This window comes from Typopeltis vanoorti, chromosome 2 (assembly GCF_054136105.1).
Source record: "Typopeltis vanoorti isolate ZY-2024b chromosome 2, IOZ_Tvanoo_1.0, whole genome shotgun sequence".
Taxonomy (NCBI): Eukaryota; Metazoa; Arthropoda; class Arachnida; order Uropygi; family Thelyphonidae; genus Typopeltis; species Typopeltis vanoorti.
The window spans coordinates 80,037,172-80,057,466 of record NC_143550.1 but is presented as its reverse complement, the minus strand read 5'-3'; the positions used below and the strand labels follow the sequence as shown (position 1 = coordinate 80,057,466).

Sequence of the window (20,295 nt, the reverse complement as noted above, 5' to 3'; positions counted from 1 at the left end):
CTCTTACCTTACGTGAGCGTGCTTTGTTAGGCAAACTCTATTATCAGCGGAACAATAATGCCAGTGCTTGTCTTCGTGATTTTCGGTGTATGAAAAATTTACGAAAAGGACCGATTAGCGTAACAAACTTACGAAAACTGATTCGCCGATTTGAACGACTAGAACTCTAGCAGTGCAGGTAGGCAGGGGACGCAAACCAATCAATAACCAACAACTTGAACAAGTTGCAACTGCTATTGTGGAACAGGAGATGACGAATGTGCAGGGTACCAGCAGTGGATGAGCAATATCCCGGCAACAGATATCGCATACACAATGGTGTGGAAAATCCTACATCAGATGTTGAAGTTTTACCCCATAAAATCAGTCAAGTTCAAGAATTGTGCCCTGGTGATGCGACCACACGAAACGACTTATTTTTGAGATTCTTAGCACACATGGAAGTGGATGATGCGTGGCAGTGGCAGATTTTATGGAATGACGAAGCACACTTTTATTTGAACGGCGATATTAACACATGCAGCTGTCGCATTTGGGCTGCAACTAATCCGCACATGTGTCTGCAGATGCCTATCCACTCGCCCAAAGTCACAGTGTGGTGCGGATTTACGGCATCTTTTATCATCGGACAATACTTTTACGAGGAAAATCACCAAAATGGACCAGTGACCTGTTCCGTAAATGATAACAGGTATGCCAACATGATACAGAACTTTGTCGTTCCACAAATGCAGCAAAGAGGATGTCTTGATTCGACCATCTTCATGCAGGATGGTGCACCACCCCACATCGGCAGGTATAGCGTGTTATGCGACAACATTTCTCTGACAGAAGAATCATTAGTCGTGCAATTCCCACGCCATGGCCACCGAGATCGCCTGATCTTAATCCTTGTGACTTTTGGGTGTGGGGATTTCTGAAAAGCATTGTGTATCAAGGACACGTACCCGATATTCCAACTTTGAAAGATCGAATAACATTACACGTGAGACAAATCAATTCCGATATGTTGCAAGCCACTGTGGAAAATGTCGTGCACTGTATGCAGTTCCTGGAACATCAGAATGGTGGTCATATTGAACCTCATTTGTAATTAACAATAAACGTCATGGAATTGATGTGTGCTGTCTATCATTTGCCATTTAGTCATTCATTAGTCACACCTACTAAAATTAATTTGGCAGCACCAAAATTTCCCCTGTTGGCAACTTTTGGTACTATTTTTTATTTTATTTTTTTGTTAAATCAAATCCCCATGTTCCACTGTATACATCTACTGAATATTGGTGTGTTTCGTCCAATACATTACTTGCTAGAGGGCTCTGAACACTTGACGTTATTTTATAATCACCCGGTATATACAAAAAGAAGGAAAGAGTCATATATATATATATATATATATATATATAAGATCTATATATAATTTATTATATATAAAATATATATAATACATCTGGTGTGAGACAAGGTTGTACATTATCCTCTCTGTTATTCATTATCCATATGGATCACATTATGAAGGAAAGTGGTATTAAACATGATATCAAAATTGGAGATGTTAATGTCAGCTCTTTGCTTTATGCAGATGATGTTATACTTCTAAATAAATCCGCTACAAGTCTGCAAGATTCTCTGACTAAATTGAATAGCTGTTGTAATAGTTTTGGAACCTCAAGTGCTCACTTTAGTGAGAACGGCATGGCAAACCCGAGGTACCTGATGCTGGACCATGCCTTACTTCATGTAATATATATCTGTTATATTATTCTGTAGACTGGTCCCTCCTTTCCTTGCTTCTTTCTCCTCTCCTTGCTCCTTCCCCCTGATGCTATTAGAGTATTCGAGGGCTAGGGGTGAGTCTTTCCTATCTTCCTAAGTCATTTCGTCTTATGCAGCCACCGAAGGAGGCAAGCTAGCCTCAATAGGTGCCAGTCCCAAGCCCGGATAAATGCGAGGGTTGATGTCAGGAAGGGCATCCGGTTGGAAAACTTCAGTGCCAACTCAAACTATGATTATGAGTCAAAGAGAAAATGATATAAGGGCTAGGGCGTATCCCTTAAGCGACACGCAGCCACATCGCCCTACAGCTGCGAGAAGTGGACGAGGGCTACCGCATCAAGGGCAGGTGCGGTTAAAGAAGCGAGCCCAGTAGGTGGAGAGGATGTTGTGAGTGGGAACACTGAATGTTGGAAGCATGACTGGAAGGGGAAGAGAGGTGGCAGACATGATGAGGAAGAGGAAGTTGGACATTTTATGTGTGCAGGAGACAAGGTGGAAAGGCAAAGGAACTGGGAGATGGATATAAATTGTTCTACTCTGGAGCGAATAACGAGGGAAAAAATGGTGTAGGAATTGTGGTGTGTGGTAAAATGAAGGGTGAAGTACTGGACGTGGGTAGAAGGAACGACAGGATCATGTGAATGAAATTGGGTCTTGGAGAAGAGCGGGTGGTCGTATTATGTGTATATGCCCCGCAAGTTGGCTGTACAGCAGAAGAAAAAGATGAGTTCTGGAACGTGTTAGATGAAGAAATGAGGGAATTGGAAGAAAATGAGATGGTGATTGTCAGAGAAGACTTGAACGTGCACATAGGAAGACAGAATAGAGACTGTGAAAGGGTGCATGGTGGCCATGGAGTGGGAATGATGAACCAGGAAGGAGAGAGGGTTGTGGACTTTGCAGTAGCGTTTGATCTGGCAATTGTGAACTCGTTTTTCTACAAGAGGAAAGAACATTTGATAACATTTAGGAGTGGTAACAACAGCTCACAAATTGACTACATTTTGACTAGAAGAAAACATCTTAAGGTTGTGAAAAATTGTAAAGTAATTCCAACAGATCAAGTAGCACAACAACACCGACTGCTGTGCGCAGACTTTAAATAAGATCGAAGATAAGAACTTCTGGATGCCATGGGATGAAGACAATTAAGTGGTTTCGCTTAAAAGAGGAGAGTGTGAGGAATCGTTTTAGGGAGAGGGTGTTAGAGAGGATTTCAGATGGACTGGAAAGTGTACAAGATTGGTGGAAACATAATTCAAAAGTAATCCTGAGCTGTGCAATCGAGCTTGGTGAGACATCTGGAAAGATTAGAGAGCAGAAGGAGGGTTGGTGGTGGAATAATGATGTACAAGTTGCAGTGACAGCTAAGAGGAAGGCAAAGCAGAAGTGGGATGAGTCAAGAGTGGAAGAGGACAGAGAGGTGTACAAAGAGAGAAAGCAAGAAGCCAAGAGAGTTGTGGCACAGGCAAAGGCCATGGCATATCAAGATCTGTATGATCAATTAGAAACAAAGGAAGGACAGAGAAAAATTTACCAACTAGCAAAATGTAGAAATAAAGCAGCAAAGGACATCTTACATGTGAGGCAGATCAAAGATGCTGAAGGAAGAGTATTATGGAGAGATGTGGACATAAGAAACAGATGGAAAATATACTTTGAGGGACTTTTGAATGAGGAAAATGCAAGGACCCACAGAGGAGATGGGCAACCTTCTGAGGGGATGGTGCAGAACATCAGTAGAATGGAAGTGACATAGGCCATGAAGAGGATGAGGAATGGAAAATCGGTGGGGCCCGACAGAATTCCAGTGGAGGCATGGAAGGCACTGGGGGAAGAGGGAATTGACCTGCTGTGGGACCTGTTCATGAAAGTTTGCCAACAGGAAAATATACCTGAGGAATGGAGGGAGAGGACATCAACTTTATTCCTCTGTAATTTTTACAGTCATGTGTATCCCCTTTACCCTTGTAGATGGGTAAAGGGGATACACATGACTGTAAAAATTACAGAGGAATAAAGTTGATGTCCCACACAATGAAGATGCTAGAAAGGGTTCTTGATGGCTGATTGAGGAAGGAGGTGGAGATTGCAAAGGAACAATTTGGCTTCATGCCTGGTAGATCAACAACAGATGCTATCTTTGGGTTACGACAGATGATGGAAAAATATCGAGAGAAACAAAGGGAGCTACATCTGGTGTTTATTGATCTGGAGAAAGCATACGATAGAGTGCCAAGGAAAGAAGTCTGGAGGTGTCTGAGGGAGAAGAAGGTGTTGGAGAAATATGTCAGGTAGGTGCGGGAAATGTACAGAAATGTGAAGACAAGTGTTCGGACCTGTTTGGGACAGACAGAAAGTTTTCAAGTAACAGTTGGCTTGCATCAAGGGTCAGCATTAAGTCCGTTTCTGTTTAATATTGTGATGGAGGTGGTAACAGAGGAGGTGAGAGAAGATGCGCCTTGGACAATGTTGTATGCAGATGACATCTTGCTGTGTGTAGATTCAAGAGAAGAAGCGGGAACTAAACTGGAAAGATGGAGAAAAGTACTGGAAGAGTGTGAGACTTAGCAAAAGTAAGACAGAGTATATGTGTTGCGCAATGGGCGGTGGCGGCCAGGAGACAGATCTGGAGCTGGAAGGAAATGTCATCAGGAAGGTGAGAGACTTTAGATACTTAGGTTCAACAGTGGAAGAAGATGGAGGAGCTAAGAAGGAAGTGGGATGCAGGATACAAGCAGGTTGGAGGAACTGGAGGGAGATGGCTGGAGTGTTATGCAATAAGAGGGTGCCGATCAATCTGAAAGACAAAATTTATAGGACAGTAGTGAGGCCAGCTATGACATATGCTATAGAAACTGTGGCCCTGAGGAAAAATAACATCAGCAGGATGGAAGTATCAGAGATGAGAATGCGTAGGTGGATGTGTGGTGTGACCAGAAAGGATCGTCTGAGAAATGACTATGTAAGGGGAACAGTGAAAGTTACGAACTTAGGAGCGAAAATACAGGAGGCAAGGTTGAGATGGTTTGGTCATGTGATGAGGAGGGAGGACGAATATGTGGGAAGAAGGGTCATGCAGATGGATGTGCAAGGAAGGCGGAAGCGTGGGCGGCCAAAGAAGAGATGGAGGGAGCTGGTAGAAGAGGACTTGAAGATGAAGACCTTGGATGTGGTGACAGCCCAAGACAGGAAGGTGTGGAGGAGACTCATTACAAATAGTGACCCCACTTAAGTGGGAGAAGCTGCAGAAGAAGAAGAATAGATATGGTATGAAGGTCAGCAATAAAAAAACAAAGACAATGAAAATAGGCATTGAAAATGTCAACTGTGTTATGAATGGAGAATCTGTGGAACAAGTAAAACTTTTCAGCTACTTAGGCACGATTTTTAGTGAAGATGGTAAATTAAATATAGAAATAGACAACAGAATCAGCAAAGCTGGTATGGTGGGAAGTCAATAGAATAAATTCATATGGAATAAGAGAGAAATTAGTCGGAACACTAAATTAGCTGTATACAAGACAGTGTTCAAACCAGTTTTAACTTATGGATCTGAGAGCTGGGTCAGAAGTAAAACACTTGACCAAAGACTAGAGACCGCAGATATGAGAGTCCTGAGAAAGATTATAGGCGTGAATAGATGGCATCAATGGCAATATCATATTAAAAGCAAGAATATTAGGAAAGAACTTGACATTGTCAACATCCAGGAATGCATTAGCAGAGCTAATCTCAGGTGGTATGGTCACTTAAACAGAATGGGTGAAGAAAGATTAGCAAAACAAGTGTTCTGTGCCAGGTTGGCAGCAAAATGACCCAGAGGAAGACCAAGATATAGGTGGATTGATACTGTACAAAGTGCCTTAGACGACAGAAATATAAGATCCGATAATGTTGGAGTCTTGACAAGTAACAGACTGATTTGGAGGAAAATTGTAGATAGGAAGTTAGTAATGATGTAATTTTTTTCATGTAGTACTATCATATCCTGTACACCCCTTGAAGGTACATGGCAGGAATTTCATGATGATGAGGGGGAGGAGGAAAGAGTCTGTAAGGAACTCACTGAGCTTGTATAAATAATAGGTTTTTAGAAGCAGTTTTCTTCTATGTATACAAGTTGGATGGTATACAGCTTAGCAGCATAGTTACTGCATTCAAATAAAATCTGATAGGATAAGGAGGTCAGAAAATGTCTCAGATCTGAACCTCATGGTATATATGGGTTAAAAATCAAAGTATTCTGCTCTGTCTAGAACAGTGAGAGGATGCATAATGGAATGCAAACCTCTCATAGAGGAATATTGTTGTGTTCACTGCCGTTATATGAATGTTGTTAACATTCATGCCAAAGCTTTGCATAATCTCTTTACATGCACCCCAAATGGAAAAATGGCAGTGTGATATGTGTGATGCTGAACTTCTCAAAACACAGAAAAAATACATGTTGCATAGAATGCTTAGCCAAAAAGACTTTATTTTTAGGGCACAATTAAGTCACAACAGTTGCCATCAAAGCAGAAGAGTAGGTTTATTTATTCAATATAAAGGCTTTGAATAAGTAATGTGCAAAATGCACTTCCGTTTGCAGAATTGCAAACATGTGGCCCTTATAATTCAACCAGAGGGACTATGTAGAGTGCAATATCTGCGAGATGTATGCATTAGCAAAGACAAATTGACTTTAGTTTGAAAGGTGATAGTGGTGGAAGAGTGTGCCAAAAATGCTACAAGAGCGAGAAGTGTGGGTCAGGTCGTGAGACTGAAGCAGCAGGCAGAATACGTATGAAAATGTGTGTGACAGTGTAACAGCAGACAGGACTGAAAAAAAAAAATGAAAAGTAACACAATTGAGAGAGAGAGAGAGTAAAAGTGGTGATTGAAAGAATAGTAGTATGACAGATGAAAAGATTGAAGAGTTGGCTGTAATGAGCAAGATAGCATGGTTACATGGAGTGATACACAGCATGAAGCGTAAGCAGCAGTGAAGGCAGAAACGTCTGGCAAGTGGTTCAGCTGATGACAGAAAGAAAGAAGTCCAAGAAAAAAGAAAGGAATGCTTGGCTAAGAGACAGAAGGAAAAATTAAGGAGTTTTGTGTATAGCGATTCTATCATGAGAGGTGCGATTGGCAAGAGAGTGACAAAACTGTGCTTCCCAAGTGTAAATATTGACGATGTTAGCGAGCCTATTAGAGCACAAAAGGATAATGTGAAAGAGTTAACTGATTTGGCTGGAACAAATGATTTGAAAGGAGAAAAGTATGGCATGAGAGAGAACATGAAGGAGTTACTGAAAGTAGAAGAAGAAAAGAGTGAGTGTGTTGACGTAGTATGACAGACTTGAGCTGAGAAGGAGGGCCATAATAGTGAATGAGTCAATGCATAGGTTATGTAGGAGGAATGGAGTGGAATTTGTGGATGTGTTGAGTGAGTTTGATGGATGAAAGGGCTTGTACAAAAAGGATGGTTTGTATCTGAATGGATTTGGTGTTCAGAGTCTGGAAAAAGTGTTGCTGAATGAGTGACTGTGGATGTGCAAAATCAAGGAAATCAGAGCTTTTAGGAAGGGGGAGGAGGTGTTGAGTGGGTACACACACATATCAGTGAGGCAGTTGAGTGTAAGAATGCACGTAAAATGCCTAAGTTAGTACTGCTGGAAACAAACTAGAATGGAATGGTATAAAGTGTTAGGACAGTAGTGCACTTTATGTACGTTAATGCCAGAGGCATTCGGAACAAGGAGGAGGAGCTTTTGGCGTTGGTTAGTTCATCCTGGCCAAAGGTTATTGGTATTAGTGAGACATGGGTGACAGAAGATTATATAGTTAGTGGGATAGAATGTAAAGGACATAGTGTGTTCAAGGAGATAGAGGGAAAAATGGGGTGGGGAGTTATATTGATTATTATGACAATTGATCATAATTGATGAACTGCAACCAAAGAAAGTAGGAGTTCAACTACAGGTGTGAAAATAGCACATCTGAGGTCATCTGGTGTGAGACAGTGGTCAGTAGAACAAAATATACAGTTGGATGCTTCTATAGACCAGAGGATGTAAAGGATGATGGGGGATAGTGGAGTAGGTAATTATTATGAGAAACCTCAGTTTTGGCAACGTAGATTGGAAAAACGAGAGGCCACATGGGAGGAAGGAAATGGAATTCATGCAATTACTAAGGAGTAACTATCTCAGGTAATTATTGATGGTGATGGAATATACTAGAGGTTTAAAAGTGCTAGATCTAGTAACTGCATCAGAGAATTGGTTAATGAAGAATACCCTGAGGAGCAGAGACAAGTAGGTTATTATACTTCTATAAAGAGCCTTGGTAAGACTCCTTGATTATTGTGTGCAAATCTGGTCACCTGGATTTCTTGGCGATGAGGAGGTGGTGGAGAATATCCAGAGGCGAGTGACTAAGATGGTAGCAGGTCTATGGAATGCACCTTATGATGACAGGATGAATATTTGTGGGTTACAGAATTTGTTGACAGGTGGAAAAGGGGTATATGACTGAGACATACAAATTACTGAAGGGTTTTTACAAGATTAATACATAGGAAATTTTTCAGAAGAGGTCTAGGCGGTAGGAGAATTAGGACCCATCCTTGAAAAACTGAGCAAGAGAGTGGTTAGCAAGGGTGTTGTGCGCTAGAACCAGTTTCTTGCTTGGAGAGAGGTGAATGAATGAAATAGGTTGCCAGAGTCTGTTGTGAATGTCATGACTGTGAATGAGTTCAAAGCAAAGTACACAGTTATCATAGTAGCAAATGTTGGATAGTGATTGGCATGATGTTTAGAACCTCCCTCAATGAGTCTAAGGATTCCATGGAGTAGCTAATAATAATAATAACAACAACAACGATAATAATAATAATCAAGCTTTGAGCAAATAAAGCATGATAAAAGCATAGCCATCACAATCACAGAGAACAGAATGCAAAGAATATTCAATTCAAGAGGCAGCATGGCGGAGTATACAGAGTGTAGAAGGCTGTGATGTTGTTATGTGGAAAATGCTGTGTCATGTAATACTGAAAAGTTATACGATCTCGTTGACATACACAACAGAGGTAAAAATGACAGTTTAATTTGCAATAAATTTAACTTCTCAACATTAGGAAGATTTGAGTTGGCAACTGTTCCTATTGAAGTAAGAGAGATAGTTCATTTATTTTAATGCAAAGCGATGGATGACATGCAAAATAAGGTAGCATTTTTATATTCCTTGATGGGATCCAATCATTGAAGAGTATTCTCCCGCAGAAGAAGCAGAAGCATATACTTGTAATCAATAACAAAGCTTTGAATGGACAAGTGCATGGTATAAGAAAAATAGAGAACTTCATCAGTTAAACCACTGAGTATTGAAGGTGTTCCGTGCTTTCACGCTTCTCTTAGTTGATGGATGCATACAAGAAATGTAACTTCTTGTCAACAATCAGTCCCAGAAGCTTTGATTTTGTTGAAACTCGGATATTAATTTCTACCATCTATATTCTGAGTCGGAGTGAAAACTACATATTCAGAAAAAGCGCACACTTAATTTTTTTCTGCTAAAAACCAGAACACAGCAATTCCCCCTCCCACTCTTGCTACAGGAATAACAGAAAATAAGTCATCAACATAAAAAGCATTGCCTATAGTCAGAGAAGATTATCTGATACCAAAACTTTTACAACAAAAAAAGTGTTCCATTTACATTGGATTACTGGAGAATATTCTACTTTGACAGCATGGCTAGAAAACAAGTTCCCACTTGAACTTTTTTTCCTTTTATATATTGAACCAATACACGATACATTGGTTGATCAACCTATAGTACATTAGTACCGTGTATGGATAGTGGCTTGGAAAAGGAGGAACTTGCTTACATTTGATTTAAAAGACTGTATACCTTGGGAAATACAACTGTGTGTGTGTGTGTGTGTGTGTGTGTGTGTGTGGGAGGGAGGAGACTGTTCCCCAATACAGCAGTTCCAGGGGGTGAAGGAAGAGGAAAAGAAACTTGTTCTGTGGGTTTCAAGGTGCACTTTGAAGGGATGTTAAGCAGCAGCTGCACATGTTCCAATGGGCTTAGTACTAAGTGAGAGAATTATTAATGCTATTTCAGGTGAACATTTCCCATAGAAATATAGAAATATTTGTAGAAGACACATATTGCGAAAACCAAACATCTGTGCAAAAGTGGGGGGAATGAGTTGGTAAGAAATGGGTCATTAATAAGTCTAATTGCTCTCCTCTGTATTGAGTCAAGCATTTTGAGGGAGATTTTAGGGGGCTCCACCCCACATGTGAGAGCAGTATTCAACAGCTGGGCAGATACGTGATTAGTATAAGGTTAACATCTGTTTATGGGTGAAGTAATGTCTGAAGCGAAAGAGAAATCCTAGTTTTTTTGAAGCTGAGGATGCAATGGTTGTGATGTGTTTATGCCAGGGAAGTCTTGATATCAGGGTACTTCCAAGAAGAGAAATCTCAAATTGTCTGGAAATTTGGGTATTGTTAAAAATAATACTGGGAAAAAATGTCCTTTTTTTGAGAAATAAGGCAGAACTGGATTTTATTAGTATTAATATTGACAAGGTTATCTGAAACTCATTGGAGAATGGCTTGGAGATCAGATTTGAGGGCAGTGGCGTTGGTGTTCTGAAGACTGGGGTGAGTTGTGTAGAATAAGGTTTACAATGAAAGGGAGGAGTGCAATGTGCTGTCATCTTCAAAACTGCATATTGGGTTGGAGGTAAATTGAAGTAGGTCATTGATATACAGGGTGTTCGGGATAAATTTGACATATTTATAATTAATTATATTTTTCCGTAAGTTACATGTATTAACACACACTTCTCTTCATTTAAAAGTTTGGACCCTTCTTCATTCATATACAAGATGTCAGAAAGGATGGATAGCTGGAACCCACCTGAATCATGGAAGAGAATAACTTGTATCATGATGATTCGTGCCCGCCATCAAAATAAGGATATTACGACTGCTGCCCAATGCTCCCTGAATACAGTAAAAACAATCAGGCATGAACTAGAGACTTGCAATGGTGACTACGAGGATGTAGCAAGAAGAAAGATCCCTAGCAGACGATCTGATTGCGTTCGTACAGCAGAATTCCTCGCAAATCTGCAGGAACAGGTGTTGAAGAACCCTGGCATTGGAATTCGGGCTTTGTTCGTGGAGTTACTAACTGTAGTCAAGCCCTGGATAACAAGGGTAGCCAATGGTAGGCCGTATGTATGGCAGCAGGATTCGGCCCCTTGCCACACCTCTGGGAAAAGTCAAAAATGGTTGTCTGAAAATTTCTACGACTTCACCAGTCCAAATGTTTGGCCTCCAAACTCCCCAGACCTTAACCCCATGGATTATTTTGTATGGGGCGCAGTTGAAAAAGACACCAATCGCACTTCCAGTAATACAAAAGCCCAGTTAATGGATAAAATTAAAACAGTTTTTGCGGCCCTTCCCAGGGAGACTGTAGCATCAGCTTGTTCGAGGTTCCGAAGCAGAATTGAAGCTGTGATCGATGCTAATGGTGGTTATTTTGAGTAAATCTTGTTGATAGTATTGTAATTAACTCTGCCTGTAATGTTTTTTTGTCAATTCATTAAATTTAATAGATACAAAGAAGATTTTCTTTTTCCTTACGAAACTGTCAAATTTATCCCGAACACCCTGTATATCAGGAAGAGGGTTGGTGAGAGGATAAGAAACCATCCACCATCACACATAGTGTGCATCCAGACTATGTGCCAGATTGTCAGAAAGCTGACAATCCAACTACAGAAGTCCTGAGACAGACCAAATGATGGCAGCTTGGTTAGTAAGCCTTTGTGCCAGACCTAGTCAAATGCCTTGGAGATATCAAGTGCAACTACTTGAGATTCGCCAAACTTCTCATGGGATTTGCTCAGAGATGGGTGACATATGTGAGCAGATCTCCTATTGATCGGCGGTAAAGGAATCCATACTGACAGTTGTTTACCATGTGGGTGCCTTCAAGGTAGTGTAGGAGTTGGGATTTGATGATTTTTCCCATTACCTTAGATAGGACTGAGGTGAGTGACACAGAGCGGTAGTTGGATGACAGTGACTTGTCACCCTTCTTGAGAATGGGTTGAATATAGGCTAAATTCCAGGTTGTGGGATAGATACTGGGAGAGTAAGAGAGTATATACAGGCAACATAGGTAGGAGTCAGTTCCGGTGCATAAAATTTCAGGATAATTTGAGGAATGCCATCAGGGCCAGGAGGCTTTTTTTCATGTCTAATTTGGATAGCATTTTTCTGATCTCTTTCTGGCAAAAGGATATAGGGTGCATTGTATGTTGGGCATCTGGAATAGTTGAGGGGTATTTACCATTGTCAGTTATGCATACATTGGAAGCAAAGTGTGAAGCCAGAAGATTGGCTTTTTCTGTGGGTGATGATGCAATAGAGCCATCTGGGTGTGACAGGGGTGGGAATAGTGTTGGACAGAAGTTACGGTGAATTGTTTTGTGAGAGACCAAAAGGCTCGGCTTCCATTTGGACAGGCTAATAGTTTCCTGCTTTTTGCTCTTTCGAACTCTGTTTTGGAAGCATTGATTGTTTTCTTTGGCATCTATTTTGGGCTCCAGTATAAGCTCTAAAGGAGTATGGAGTTCTTGATTTGAGCTGGTTATGGTTTGCTTGGTTTTTCATTTGTACAGCCTTGGTACATATTTTGGGGAACCAGAGTTTAGTTAGGGAATGGCAGTTCATAGGAGTGTGGAGAATGTATGTTTCAATGCCAGTGAGGATTACTTTGGTGATACATTCAGTGCATAAATTTGGGTTGGGAGGCCGGAAGCAATAGTTCAACGATGGGAATGAGGCACAGAAGTCACAGAGGCTGTCCCACTTGGCACTGTTATAATGCCAAACTACTCTTGTATGGGAGTGGCTGTGTATGCATTGGTGAGGAGATAAGCACTAGATTGTGGTCAAAATGACCTAGGTGGCCCCACTACATTCACTGTGTATTTGGAAGGGTAATTGGTTAGAAAGAGATGTAAGGTGTTTGGGGAGTGATTTGGGTTATTTGGTATTCTGGTTGGCACATGATCAGTTTGTGTAAGGCCTTTAGCAATGGCAAATGTTTCAGCATCTTGGCCTGTGAGATCTGTACAACTGGAGGAGGAGTTGGACAGTCAGTTGGTGTTGTGGACATTAAAATCTCTTAGGAGGATGACTTTGCAGTTGGGAAAGTGGGACTGGAGAAAATCAATTTTTAAGGAGAGGAAATTAAACTAAGAGTGGTTGGTTGCATTAGGGGAGCAACAGAGACAGCAGATGAATTTGACTGAGTGGTGAAGGGATATTATTACCCAAAGAAGGTCAAAGTTGGGTGATTCTGGATTGTGTGTTCTCTGGCAAGGTATGTTAGAGCTGATGTATGCACAGATGCCACCCTTGGGTTGAAAGGACTTAAAGAGTATGTAGTTTGGAAGTTTGAGATAAATAATGCTTGGGGGAGGTTGAGATTTTAGTCTCTGCCAGAAAGAGTAAGTGGTGTTTGGTACACTGAAGGTGGTAGTGGACACTAATAAGGTTATTCATGACTTATTTTTCACGGTATTAACAACACCACACAATTTTTATCAAAGAGATGTTTTATTAACTGCTTATATTTCGCTGATTTTCAACTCGGCATCATCAGAGCACAACACACTTGTACACACAACAGTGAGTGAGTGAAACAATATAATTGCAATGGACAAAAAAGATCTAAAGTCCTATTTTTGGTGCCCTCTAACGAGGAAAAAAAAAAAAAAAAAAACAGCTATGCAGGAGTTGCTCTTAGGATAACAGTCTCCCAAATTTTTGGCAAATTAATGAAACCATATTTGTTAGGTTGGGAGAATTCTTCAAAGCCATTGCTGACAGATCTGTAACGACTCCTAAATAGCACATTCGTTTTCCTCCATCTAATCCTGTGTGAAGGAGTGTCCAAAGCGTGGTCTGCCAGTCCCGATTTGCCATTGTAATAGTAGCGATGTTTTGGACACTCCTTCATATAAGATTAGATGGAGGAAAATGAATGTGCTATTTAGAAGTCGTTACAGATCTGAAAGATTATTTTTTTGAGTCAGCAATGGCTTTGAAGAATTCTCCCAACCTTAACAATTATCGTTGCATTAATTTGCCAAAAATTTGGGAGACTGTTATCCTAAGAGAAACTCCTGCATAGCTGTTTTTTTTTTCCCCATTAGAGGGTGCCAAAAATAGGACTTTAGATCTTTTGTCCATTGCAATTATATTGTTTCACTCACTCACCGTTGCGTGTACAAGTATGTTGTGCTCTGATGATGCCGAGTTGAAAATCAGCGAAATATAAGCAGTTAATAAAACATCTCTTTGATAAAATCGTGTAGTGTTGTTAATACCGTGAAAAATAAGGTTAGAGTTTAGGCCACAGATCTTGGTGAAGTGGATATGCAAGGTTCTGTGAGGCATATATTTGATCCCAAGGGTCTTGTACATTTCCTATGCACTGCCTGCATTCTGGTCTCCATGGTGGAATCTCACTTGATTTTTGCACCAATTTAACTTGTTTGTAACCGATGGTCCAACAGGGTCTCCATTTTCGCGTTTTTTTTTCAAGTTCTCTTTGAGGATGGCAAACTTGTTCCCTCAGTGCAAATGTTAGGTCTGGCCTAGCAAGTATGTGTGATTGGGGACAAGCATCTTTGAACTCATTGTTTATCGCTGTTATTAATTTACATGTGTTTGTCAGTGTATCACAAGTCACTTTTATGAGTTGTGGAAAGTTCGTTCCATCCTCTTTTATTTATGGGTCCAAAACGATGGCACTGGATGATATTTTTAGATACAAAACACACATAAACTGGGTTTAACTGGTTGGAGGTGTGTTTATTGTAAAGTAATAGCCTACTAGTTTTGCTGACTTAATTGTTGGCTTCGTCTGGGCACACAAGGTGACAAAACAGCTTAAAAAAGATCATAAAACAAGTTAAGGATATCAAGTTTAACATAAATGAATGTTAAATATTATCTAAATTGAAATAAAACACTAAATCAAATGCATGGAGCGTGTATGTTATCAGTCATTGTTATACATGGGTGTTAACATGTATAACATGTTATACATGTATACGATCTATAATTGGCAACAAAATTGAATTCCTATGTGTTGAGTGATCTTATGAGACTTTTCCATACCAAAAATCATCTCTTGATTTCTTTCAGGCTACTCTTGAACAGATAACTACTGCAGTTTCTTTGATGTCGCAAGAACGAAAATCTTCTTCCAAGTACGGCATAGTACTTTTATCCCATTTGATGTTATGATTGGTATTAGAAAAATGGAGCACCAACCCAAAATTGTCTTCCCTATTGTTATTAACGTCCCTAATATGTTCTTTCTTATCTCTAGATGTTTGTCCGATATAATTTAAACCACAAGAGCAGGGAATGTTGTAAACTCCAGGATGTTTATGGAATGCATTTTTGTCCGTCCTCAGGTGATCTTAAATAGTTGCGAATAGTCTTTATAGGTTTGAAAGCCACTTGGATCTTATAAGGTCTGAGCATTTTAGCAATTATCTGTGAAACAGATTTAGCAAAAGGAATGGAAATTGAAGATCTGTAGTGGGTAATCTTGAGCTTGTTGTTGGAAGGGGATGGAGAAAAAAATATTTATGAATTTTTTTGGATAGCCATTGTTTATTAGTTTCAAAGATGAGGTCTAATTCATCTTTTAAAGTTTTGTCATCCCTTGTGATGCTGACTTCTGCAGGTGTTAAGTTGTAGTCCGAGAAGTTAAAGATAATTTTGTTTTCTGAGTGTATGTCTTGAATTACAGCTTTTTTCGTTTAAGGTATATTGAATTTTTTGATCCGTCTATTCTTGCTAATTAGAAAAGTCCTATTGAAACTATCATTGATCATGTTATCTAAATGAGACCATAGGTTAGCTTCTATATTATTTGAAAGGACGTTGTATAAATGAAAGCAAGACAAATCTACCCAACTCGCTCAAATCTAGTACGTTGTATCCTTTCTCGGAATAATGTCAATGAAGTTTTTAAATATACATCTGTTTAGCTCTTCTAGAATGTAACAGTTCTCTCATAAGTAAAAACTTGGGAAGTTTACTTATTTTATTTCATAGTACTATTGTACTGATAACATACACGCTCCATGCATTGATATAGCGTTTTATTTGAATTTAGATAATATTTAACATTTGTTTATGTTACAACCCCATCCTTAACTTGTTTTATGATCTTTTTTTTAAGTTTCAAAAGAAAGATTCCGGTAATGCGACCACATGTTTATTAAGATAAATAATTTATTTTAATAAAACGTGGTCGCAATACTGGAGTCTTTCTTGAAGTGCTAAACCACAGAAACCTACACCTATAATTTTTTTAAGCTGTTTTGTCACCTGTCACTTGTATATGTCCAGACGAAGCCAACAGTCAAGTCGGCGAAACTAGTAGGCTATTACTTTACAATAAACAAACCTTCGACCAGTTAAACCTAGTTTATATGTTTTGTATATAATCAGTGGTTGAAAAGAACATTACGATATTTTTAGAATCGATGTGGCATTCTTTTGCTGATTTGTTGATATCTTCTTGTAATGATTTTCCATTTACCGTTGGAAAGTTCAAAATAACCGCAATGAATTTTATGTTTTTGGCCTCCATTAAGTCATGCACCAATGATGCAATTAGGTCGTGGAGTTCATTCACGGGCAAGGGTGAACTTGCATTGCAGCACTGATAGTCATTTAGTTCAAGCTTAGCTTCCACTTTTTGGAGGAAAAAGTTTAATTCATAGTACTATTGTGGTGTTTGAGGTTTTCGACTCTTTTGCCAACATTCAGAAGTTGTTTTATGGAAGGAAGGCACAGTGAAGAAAAAGAGCTGGTTGAGATTGAGAAATAGCTTGTGCATTGATTCATGTATTTTTGCATAGGAAGTGTGCAGTCACTGGCAACAAAACTCGCAGAATATACCTCCCACCCCCCCTACTTGGAAACATTCTGATGTATTTTTGTCAATTTTCACTGCTGTTGAGTTCTTCTTGTACAGTTGTTTTAATTAAGTGCTCCAAGTGTTCTGAAACCATTTTTCTTAAGATTTTCCATAGAGTATCACAGCTAACACAATCAAAAGCCTTTGTATAATCCACAAAGCACAGATTTGGTCACTTGGTTTTCAAAAGGACGAAGAGATGTTGGAAAGGGTCCAGAGGAGACTGACTAAGGTAGTTTCTGACTTCTGGAATGTCGAATATGAGGAAAGGTTGAGAAGATGTAATTTACAGAGTCTAGTGGATAGGAGGAAGAGGGGAGATATGATAGAGACCTACAAGTTACTAAGGGGTTGTTATAGGATCAATGTTGGAGAGGTTCTACAGAAAACAGTGGGAGAATCAGAGGTCGTCCCTGGAAGCTATATAAAGAGTGTGTGAGCAGGGGTGTGAGAGGCAGGTTTTTTTGCATGCAGAGTTGTGAATGATTGGAATGCCTTGTTTCACTTGATATTTCATCATAACCCAGAATTTTCCGTTCTTGAGTTTTTTTTCAGTGCCAACTCAATTTCTGCTTTTAAGATGTATGGTTCTTTATATATGCTTTCTGTTCAGTTCATCAAATGAGAATTATCTTTATATAGATCAGCACAGCAATTTTTCCATCTATTGAGGATATCATTAGTTTCTCTTAGAATTTGGTTATTAGCATCAGATATATTTAAAGTTTTTGGTTTGAAGTTTCTATTTATGAGCTTAATCTTATTAAAGGGATCTTTTGCTTGATATTTATTAGCATGTTCTTCTATTCCTCACACATTTTACTTTAAAAGTTTTCTTTCATTGTTTTACAGTTTCTTGACATACTAGACTTGTTTGAGTAGTTCTGTCTGTCCACTTCTGTTGATAATCCTTTTGCTTGAGTGCCCTTCTGTTTTCAATTTCTGTTAATGTGCCATTAGATCCCCATGGGTTATTCGTTCTTTTTCTTTTGGGTAGAGTTTCCTTTGTGTTTCCAAGATTATCTTTTTGTTTTATTCCACAGTTCTTCAGGAATTCTTTCACTGACAGTTCTTAATTCTGAAAAGCTATTTTCTACTTTGATGGCATAATTACTGTTGATTCTGGCCACATCAAATATGATATGGCCAGAATAGCACCTAATAGCTTAACTTGATGGGGATAAGCGTTATGGAATAATGCTTATCCCCATCAAGCAAATTCTCATTTGTAGAATAAATATCTTCCATATTGCACCTACATATGGATTAACATAGGGGTCCAGGACCTCATCTCTGTAAGTTGCAACATTCATTCTTCTGCTATATAGGTCAGTTATCCACCCAACAAGATGCCTGCCCAAACCATTATACTACCTCCACCATAAGTTCTTTTCACTGATATCAGAGGAATGATAACATGTCCCCGGTTCTCTCCAGATTAGAGGCAAATCAGGGCTCATCTGTAAACACTACTGATCACTAATGGTATTGGTTAAGTTTATGTGAATCCTGGCCCATTTTGAACACTTTCCTGTGGTGTGGGGATAGGGACATACGGGCTACCAGTCTCCTGGTATAGATAACCACCTTTGTGAAGCCTTCTGAGTACAGTTGAAACAGATACCAATGTTCTTGTAGGCAACGAGAGGTCAGATTGTTGCTACTTTGGTGTAGCACTCCTATTTTGATGAGCAGATAAATAAGATACATCGGTCACCACCGCGGTTGTAGCCCATGGTCCTCCTTTGCTGTATATCCAGAGTGCTACTTGTGACTGCTGGAATTGTTTTCACAGTCTGTGAACCACAGAACTGCTCACCTGAAACCACCTGACTTTAGCTGTCCTCTAGTCTTATGATTGCTTGCCACCTGAATTTATTAGTTAAATGTTGTCTTGTAGCCATATCAAGGAATTCTATCATTAAGAAATATATTGTTCTCATTTCAGACATGAAAAACTACTCCAAAGTGCTTGCTTTTAAGCTGTGCCTCATTTGTATGTAATAACGAGACTCAGCATCACTGTTTATATAATGTGGGACTTTCATGCTTTTTTTATTGTCCCCTCAAGTTATTGTATTTTTCCTTTGTTCCTTAATTTATGGAAACTAATGTGTGTTGATCAAGAGAATCACATAACATTATTCATAATATAAAGGTTTAATATATGAACTCAAACTATAATTATTTAATAAAATAATATATAACACCATGCTTTCATTATAGTATACATGTTAATGCTTCTTCTAAGTGAAATTATTTATGTATTAAGTATAATGAAATAATAAGCCTCAGGCAGAATACTAACATTAACTTACATAAAATGCCAGAATTTTTTTTATAGATTCTTAGAAACCAATTTTTTTAAACCTGTCAACAAGTTGGATTTGACAGCATAAGAAGATCTTTGAGTGTATTTATAAGATAGAGTTCACCAAATATAGTTCACTAAATATATTTTATTCATATAGAGTAAGAAAAGTTCCTTTTTAATATTCACAAAAGAAATATGGACACTGAATTTTTTTTTTTAGTTTCCTTACCATAGCAAAACCAACATCTGCTTTTTTTAGTGCAGGTCCATCATTTGTGCCATCTCCTGTAACAGCTACTACTTCTCTGTTTGAATGAAGTTTACTATCAATAATGCCTTTTACCAATGTATATTTGTCCTGTGGTGATGAACGAGCTAATACCCTTAATCGTGGCCACACTTTATCGAGCTGATGCTGCTGAAACTGAAATTTTAAATAAGTGAATTATTAATAAGAATTCTTTTAAAAATGGTCCAGTGCCAAGACTACAAGTTTAGATGTATAGGCACATATGCATATTGGAGTATTAATGTTACTTTCTTTGGTATTTACTAACTAGCCATATAGAAAAACAAATTTTTGCTCTATTTTACAGTGTTCTCTAATTTACATTCTTAAGTGGTTCTAAATACAGAGCATTACAGCTAAGATTCATTTTTAGATATTTTATTCATTACAAGATTCATTTTTAAATACATTATTAAATCAACCCAATTCTAGAGCTATAACATGAGCAATTATAAGCCACATTCAAGAGATAGTCCATATAAAACATAATATGAATTTTAATCCTATTTATCTTGAGAACATTTAAATAAGTTTCTATCCATTAAGCCTCCGTCATGTTGGAGGCTTAATGGATTGTATACAGCACTCAGAAAGGATTAAAACAGAATTTAATACTTCCTGTGTTTCATTTCAGTCGCTGAGACATCTTCAGGGATTACAAAAATACTAATGTAACATATACAGAAATACCACACAATACTAAGCTAACCACGTGGGTGACTCTAAAAGTCCTATCTAGGTGGTGCGCCCTCTATGGGCAATTGTAGGTGACCGGGAATGTAAGGTGGGATCTCTGATGATTAATGTTTCTAAAATCTTCGGAAGTTTAATGTAACTATATTTATTTAGATTTGGTTGATTTCTGAGAGCTGCTGTA

The 20,295-nt window shown here is 38.8% G+C and overlaps 1 protein-coding gene across 10 annotated transcripts in view; it reads right to left on the bottom strand.

Annotated features, from left to right (window-relative positions):
* Positions 1-20,295, bottom strand: part of PMCA (plasma membrane calcium-transporting ATPase 3) — a 1,392,263-nt gene that overhangs the window by 473,947 nt on the left and 898,021 nt on the right. For all 10 annotated transcript variants that reach the window (XM_090412026.1, XM_090412017.1, XM_090412079.1 and 7 more), the window contains one exon: positions 19,359-19,553. In XM_090412026.1, the coding sequence (XP_090268152.1) occupies positions 19,359-19,553 (195 nt within the window). The remainder of the gene's footprint in view (positions 1-19,358; positions 19,554-20,295) is intronic.